Below are 7,909 nucleotides of genomic sequence, written 5' to 3'. Positions count from 1 at the left end.
AATCCGTCTCAAACTGGACATTCCAGTATTCTGCGTATTGACGAAGTCCTTTTGCCGCCAAATTGAGATCACTCGCAGCAGATTTTTTTTACTATTTCTGTTTGATAATTCTTTTTGCAGGATGTTGTCTCCAAGAATGCGTTTCAAAAATCTCACTTATACTTTAATATCTGGAATTGCTCTCTTTTATTGTCAGAATTTATTATATAAAATATGGAATAGTCTTTTAGTATTTCGATTTTAGTTTCAAGCGATTGACCAAATTTGAACTAAAAGCTTTAAATTTAAGCTAAAAAATAAAGCAATCAATCAATAAATGAAAGGGTGCTGCTAAAGCGAACTCTAAAATTAACTGAGTACATCTTATGATCTAAGTACACCCTAATATTTTAATCAAAATATAAAGTTAACTAAGTACACCCTATTTAGCTACCAAAAATACCCTTGGTACACCCTAATGCACTATCACATAACACCCTAATACTATTCAAGAGCTGATTGCCAAACACTATTAGACCACCAAACCCACCTTGCTGCCGAAAACACTATTTTTCATCTTTTTCATCTTCATCTTTGTCATGAGTGAATATTGGGATAACATATTCCTTTCCCATTTTGTTGGTTTTGAGCATTTATAACCATATACATGTGGATTCCTTTCACTTTAATTTTTCATCAAAGTTCTCCACAGCTCCAAGTTGCTTCAGAATCCATCAATTCCTATATATATTACTTTTTTCAATATGAACAAGGATTGAACTGGGTTCTTCACATTTGAAGCATCAAAAGTCTCATACTTGAATTCATGAAAAGAACTTTAAAAAGAACATAAGGTAGGGGTATAACGAGTCAAAGTTCAGAGGGAATGGTTAAGTTCACCACCCACCCTCCCCCCATCCCCCCTCCCCCCTCCCTCATCTTTAATTCAGAAAGAACCATTTTATTTGGTGATCTTGTTTATAACATAATTTCACGAGGTGGTCTTCAAAAGATCTCTTGTACTGGGGTGGGTTGGCTGGTTTTAACTTAAAACCAGATCTGCATAATATAGATTAGGATACCTTTCCCACTTTTTAAATGTTTAATATTTTTAACAAATTCTTTATGTGCTTTTTCCTGAAAATATTTTCAAAGCAGCTTCCTGCCGAATCACCTCTTTAACCCTTTGGTGGCTTCTGGCCGAACACCTCTTTAACCTTTGGTGCCTTTCGCTTACATTCGATTAGGGTTGGATATGGTGAGTGTTGAGGCCCAAAAAATCCACGGTTCGGCCCAAATAAATTCTCGGCCCAATGCAATACCTTACCGAGAAGAAACCCGATTTGGGCACGCGAAAGTTCGTCATATGCGCTTGCACACTTGCCACGCCAAACAAATAAGCAACACGCCACGCTACAAGCTTAAGTGGGCCCAAGCCACGCAAGATGCCTGGGGCTTGCTTGAGTGGGTTGTGGTGTGGATGGTAATAAGTTGACATGAGGCCCATTGATGGCCCAAGAAATGGAAGTCCCGGGGTTGCTTGGGAGCCTCGAAACTCAGGCCCATTTCTTAGGCCCAAACATGTGGGTGAGCACAAAAAAGAAAATATCCCAACCAAAATATCCTAACCAAAATAGCCTATTGACTCAACCAAAAAAGCCCAATGCTTGATAGAGATAGCCCACTTACTCAATAAACCAACTTGGCCTATACAATTACAATGGAAGAGCTGCAAAGCTCCAGCACCTGGCTGAAGAACAAAGCCATGAAGGAAAGTCTGGAGGTTCACTATGCAGAGTTGCTGGGAAGTTCCAGCACATGGGAGGAAAAAGTTTCAAGTAAAAACTTCCAAAGGACCAAGGGATATTAGAGCGCAGATCACCATTTGAACCAGCATGCATACCCATTCTCTTTCCCTCATCAGACCTGGCCATAAAAAAAGGAAGAAAGGAAAGGAAGGAGATGGTTGAAAATGGGAGTTCTGAGGTAGCTGCAGGAAAGGGTCTTGCTCCCAAAAATCCCTGATTTTGTGCAAATGGGCAGAGTGAATTTCACTAAAATAGGATTATTGAAGGGATGAAGGGAGAAATGAAGGGAAAGACTTGGCCAAATTAGATAGAAGTCATTAGGGTTTCTTGAAAAATGGTAGCTTCCAGCGCCTATAAAAAGAGGCATTTCCTACCCATCATCACAACACACATCTGGAGAGCAAGCTTCCTCTCTCACATGCAAAACTCAGTAATTTCGTGCTTTGCTTGCCCATCTTCCCCATTTTTCTTCTTCTGGTAGATTGTTCCAACACTTGACAGAGTCTCTGTCAAGCTGCCAGAAGAAACAATCAAGCTACCCATCCCTTTCTCTCCCTCCTTTCTCAGCCAAATCTTCTTGCAAACCTTCCCTTTCTTACCTTAACACTTCCATTTTCCCCCAAGTACGCATAATTTTCTCTCCGGTGCTAAACTCATGTCGATTTTGCTCCCATGCCACAAGCTTCTCATGCCAAGCCAAAAATTTATCTGTAAGCAGCCATTATTTTCGTTGGTGAAGGTAACCAAGGTGTTTCCTAAGGCTTTACAACCATTTCGAAACATTTTGGGGTCTGATCTTTGAACTCAGACAGAAGGGGGATATTTTCTTTAGTTTTCTCCTTACGGCAGCCCAGGCTCGCAGGAGCTGCCGGAACGAAAAAGCCCCTACAGTGAGTAAGGTGCACTTATTAAAATTACATTTGTTCGACAATTCAATATATCATTTTTAGTCATTTTATATTAGGGTAAATTAGTAATTCAATAAATAGTTTGATAGTATGGTGTACTCAGTGAATTTTAGGGTTCGTTTAACAATACTCTAAATGAAATTAAAGACAGAAAATTGAGTGGGCTTGATTTTATAAAAGACACAACTGCACACACATGACTAGACTAAGATATTGTATGCATGGGTCGGTTCAAGAAATGACTTGAAAGTTGATAGTAAATGAAAAAATTCATTCTATAAATTGACATCCAAAGACTAATCACAAATACAACCTAAAATAAAACCATATTATTATACACTCCCCTTGGTGAAAAACTTTCCATCAGTGGTGGATGCACATGTGGTGCCTTAATCAATTCCATTCTTTTCTATAGTCATAACCAACAAGGTCTTTTCGGACTTCAATCTCGGTAAAGGAAGTACTAAATGTAGGGCAAGATTTAAGGATAAATACTCTTAACAACTTGAGTTACAAACGCTATACAGTTTTGTGCTTCTTTGGATTGCTTAAAAACCGAATAATAGACACACGTATTGGAAATTTTTGTAACAAATGACCAAAAAAAAAAACAAAAAAAAAGAAGATAAAATCACCCCGATCGCCTTTTTGTAATGCAAAGGATCACTCATGAATTATGATTCCACTCCCAATCGATTGAAGCATCAAACAGCCCCCACCCCCAGAACCCACCAACCGTCCAATCCCCCCATAATTAATTAAAAAAGAAAAACCTCAATCTTTTTCTTTGACTACAAAACCCTATTCTCTCATCCCACTCCACTTTTTTTTCTTTGATCATTTGCACTTTAAGAAGCATATACTCAAATCCATCCATCCATCCCTTTCCCTCTCTTCCAATCCTCAACCCCTTTCTTTTCAGCCCACTTTTCAAAAAGATGTCCTCCCTCTCTCACCATCACCACCACCACCATCACCACCCTCACCAACTACAATAATTACTAAAACATTATCGTCGACTTAAGCCCTAAATATTCCCTTTCTTATTTTTTTCTGCACAATTTCAATCCCCCAATTCCATAAATCTAGGTTTTAATAATTTCATCCAAAACCAAAACCCAAAATGTTCTCCTCTCCTTTAATCCCAGCCTTGTCTCTACTCATATTTCTCCCTCTCCTCTTTCTCATCGCCCCAAGAATCCTCCTCCTCACAGACCTTCAAATCTCACTGTCTCCAGATGAGCTTGACGACGTCGCTTTGTTCCACAAAGCCATACTTGCTTCTTCCTCTCATCATCATCGTACATCTTCTTCCTCTATCTCCCACTTGGGCACCACCACAAACCCTAAACCCAAAATCGCCTTCCTCTTCCTCACAAACTCAGACCTCTCTTTTGCCCCTTTATGGGAGAAGTTCTTCCATGGCCACCAACACCTCTTCAACATCTACATCCATGCCGATCCAACGGTCCAGATCACTCCTCCCGGCGGCGTATTCGAAGGCCGCTTCGTCCGGGCAAAGAAGACCGAGCGGGGCTCCCCCACGCTCGTCTCCGCGGCGCGTAGACTCCTCGCCAACGCCATTCTGGACGATCCATTAAACCTATACTTTGCCCTAGTGTCCCAACACTGTATCCCACTGCACTCTTTTCCCTTCGTCTACAAAACCCTCTTTGGCAGCGAACTCGCCGCTTTAAGAGATTTTGCCACCCAATCAAATCACCAAAGTTTCATCGAAATCCTCTCCGATGATCCCAACCTCCCCGAGCGCTACGTTGCTCGGGGAGACAATGTGATGCTCCCGGAAGTGCCTTTCGAGCAATTCAGGGTTGGATCTCAGTTTTATATCTTGACCAAGCGGCACTCGTTGCTCGTGATCCAGGACAAGAGACTTTGGAGGAAATTTAAGCTCCCTTGCTTGAACGTCTACTCTTGCTACCCTGAGGAGCATTACTTCCCAACACTTCTGTCCATGGAGGACCCCAAAGGTTGTAGCCACTACACACTTACTAGAGTGAATTGGACTGACAGTACGGACGGGCATCCCTACACATATGAGGCTCCTGAAATTTCTGCACAGCTCGTGCATAACTTGAGGAAGTCCAATTCAAGCTATTCCTACTTGTTTGCGAGGAAATTCTCTCCCGATTGCTTGAGGCCCTTGATGAAATTAGCAAGTCGTGTCATATTTCGAGATTGAGGCAAAGCCAATCCAATTTGTGTTTATAATTAACGTAGGTGATTAACAGCTCAGGTAAATGTCCTAACCCTTTAGAAATTTGATTGAGAGAAGTGTTTATAGCAAACTTGTGTAATGGCAAGTAGGGGCTAATCCTTTTAGTCACTCATGTTTCAATGATCAAATTGCGCGTTAATGATCCTTTTAGTTTAGACTATTGCTTGTGCTAAAAAAAATTAATTTTAGTGATTAAACTCGTGTTGACTAATACCATTTTCATGAGTGATTGAAAAGAGAAAGTTACTAATTGTTTGTAGTTTAGTGACCACTATTTGGGGATGATGACCACGGAATAGATTTGTCACCAGCTTCTAGGGACCACCAGTATTTAGACATTAGTTGCGTTGTGTGACCAAAATTGTTACTTTCTATGACGAATATGCTGATATTTAATAAATGTTTCTCGTAGTCTCCATTTGTTTGTTTCGTACAATTTGCAAGTTTATATAATTAGGGGTGAAATGTAAACGCCATTTTGTTTTTTGTTCCTTTTTCTTTTAGCGTGCTACAGTTAAGATACCTTACGGAAATGGTCATCACCGCTATTAGAGCACTTCCACCCCTCCCCCGTAGAAGGGAGTCTGGGCTCCAAAAACAATCCCCACAAAGAAAAAGTTGCCATGGCAAGATGTGGGCTCACAAAATTGGGTAAGCCCGAAAGTAAGACTTGCCCAGGCTACTACTTGGACAAACTGACATCATGCTAATATTAGCGGCTAATTTAAATACCAAAAAATTATGGGTGAAATGTAAAACTCCATTTTGTTTTTTAGTTTATATAATTAGGGTGAAATGTAAGCTCCATTTTGTTTTGTTTTTTCCTTTTCTTTTAGCATGCTACAGTTAGATACCTTAGGGAAATGGTCACCACTGCTATTAGAGCACTTCCACCCTTCCCCTGTAAAAGGGGGTCTAAGCTCTAAAAACAAACACCACAAAGAAAAAGTTGCCATGGCAAGATGTGGGCCCGTGAAATTGGGCAAGCCCAAAGGCAAGACTTACCCAGGCTGTTGTCTGGGCAAACTGACATCATGCTGCCATTAGTGGCCAATCTAAATACCAAAAATTCAGAATTTTTTTTAATTAATACCTAGCCATGTTTTTTACTTCCCACACCAAAATACATACAAATTCCTCTCCTCATATCTTATGTAAATAGTGGTTGCCCTTGGGTTGCCATGGCAATGGGTGAGAATGCATCAAAAAATTACTATGGCATTCACTATTCACGTGAATAATGTTTGCCCTTACTTGCTCTTTACCATGACACAATGGGGTGAAAATGTTCGTATAGTACGAGATGCGTTTCACAGCCGTTTACAATTAGCAAACGTCAGTTTATGTTGTTTTAATAATCAATTTGTTGCACACATTTATCATGGGAAAGTATTAATTATTGAATGTGCCGGACACATTGGGCAAAGCTATAGAAAATTATCGATTATGGTCAGTTGTTCAACGCCTTGTGTCTCTTGGCATGAAATTAAAGTTAGTCTTTGTTCTTTACATTTAAAAAAAAAAAAACAAGATGTGGTATTTAGTATTTCTGCTTGCGTTTTTGTTTAATTCCTTTTGGAATATATGATGTTGCTCCATGGATTAAGGTAATAACTAGAGGTGGGCAAACTGACTATATATTCTAATTTCATTAACTATTGCGTTTCATCTCACACATTGATGTGAACCTTTAATATCTTAGATTGTTAATTTTATCACTTGATTGAATGTTGAATGTTGTTGTGATGTTAGTGATTTAGAAATTAGAATGGTGGTTGCGATGTTGGTTATGTGTGTCATACTGTTAAAGTTGTTAGGTTGACGATTTTCTTTTCATAAAATAATAAGAATAAGAAGCATTTAGGTGTTTGTTTCAAATTTCAAGTACAAAACTTAGAAAGTGTATAAATGTAAATTTCAAATTTCGAACTCTCCCCACAGGCACCTTGTAAATATTAGGTCATGTTTGGTTCACGAAACGAATTTGAGGGAAAATTACTTTTCATGTCACTTCCCAATGGATGGGAAATGAAGATTCTTTTCTCATGTTTGAAAATGCTAGAAAAGTAACCGGGAGATATCATTTTATTTCCTTTCTCATGTTTGTTTTGAGTAGGAATGGAAAATAAAGTTTGTATAATTTTCCAATTATACCTATATTAAATCAAATAAAAAAAAGAATGCATTGAATGATATATATTGTCATTCTAAATTGTTAACGGGGACAAAATAGTCATGAAAAATATGCATTTAATGCTCATTTTCCCAAACTTCCCCATGAGGAGGAAAAACAAAACCAAAGGGGGAGGAGGGCTTCACTTTCCCCCTACTTTTTATGCTTGGACTTACCAAACATGGGAAAGTAATTGATTTCCCATCCCCAAGCCTCCTTTCCCATTGTTGAGGCCCAAAAAAATCCACGGTTCGGCCAAAATAAATTCTCGGCCAAATGCAATACCTTACTGAGGAGAAGCCCGATTAGGGCACGCGAAAGTTCGTCATACGTGCTTGCACACATGCCACGCCAAGCAAATAAGCAACACGTCGCGCTACAAGCTTAAGTGGGCCCAAGCCACTCAAATGCCCGGGGCTTGCTTGAGTGGGTTGTGGTATGGATGGTGACAAGTTATCATGGGGCCCATCGATGGGTCGAGAAATGGAAGTCTCGGGTCACTTGGGGGCCTCGGGACTCAAGCCCATTTTCTAGGCCCAAACATGGGTAAGCACAAGAAAGGAGATGGACCATTGCCTCAACCAAAATAAGCCCATTGACCCAATTAGAATAAACTAGCCAAAATAAGCCCACTGATCCAATTAGAACAAACTAACCAAAAAGCCCAACCTTTGACAAAGCCATCCCATCCATTGGATAGATTTTGTGGTTGTCCCAAAAGCCAATATAATTAGGATAAAACCAGCTCAAGCCCTGGCACTCAGTTTGGAGACAAAACCACAAAGGAACGTTGGAAATCTACACG

At 39.8% G+C, this 7,909-nt stretch overlaps 1 protein-coding gene across 1 annotated transcript; it reads left to right on the top strand.

The window, feature by feature from the left end:
• The first annotated feature begins 3,519 nt into the window (after nucleotides 1-3,519).
• On the top strand, nucleotides 3,520-5,086 carry LOC110773839 (core-2/I-branching beta-1,6-N-acetylglucosaminyltransferase family protein). Its single transcript, XM_021978359.2, has one exon. It carries the CDS (start codon nucleotides 3,819-3,821, stop codon nucleotides 4,893-4,895), a length of 1,077 nt encoding a protein of 358 aa, XP_021834051.1. The 5' UTR covers nucleotides 3,520-3,818; the 3' UTR covers nucleotides 4,896-5,086.
• Nucleotides 5,087-7,909: the final 2,823 nt, after the last annotated feature.

The sequence above is a fragment of the Prunus avium genome, chromosome 2 (assembly GCF_965620075.1).
Source record: "Prunus avium chromosome 2, drPruAviu1.hap1.1, whole genome shotgun sequence".
In the NCBI taxonomy this organism is placed as follows: Eukaryota; Viridiplantae; Streptophyta; class Magnoliopsida; order Rosales; family Rosaceae; genus Prunus; species Prunus avium.
This window is presented reverse-complemented; position numbering and strand designations above follow the sequence as displayed.

Bases quoted from the DNA above. Each gene is read 5' to 3' on its own strand.
- LOC110773839 (XM_021978359.2), top strand. From the start codon at position 3,819: ATGTTCTCCTCTCCTTTAATCCCAGCCTTGTCTCTACTCATATTTCTC.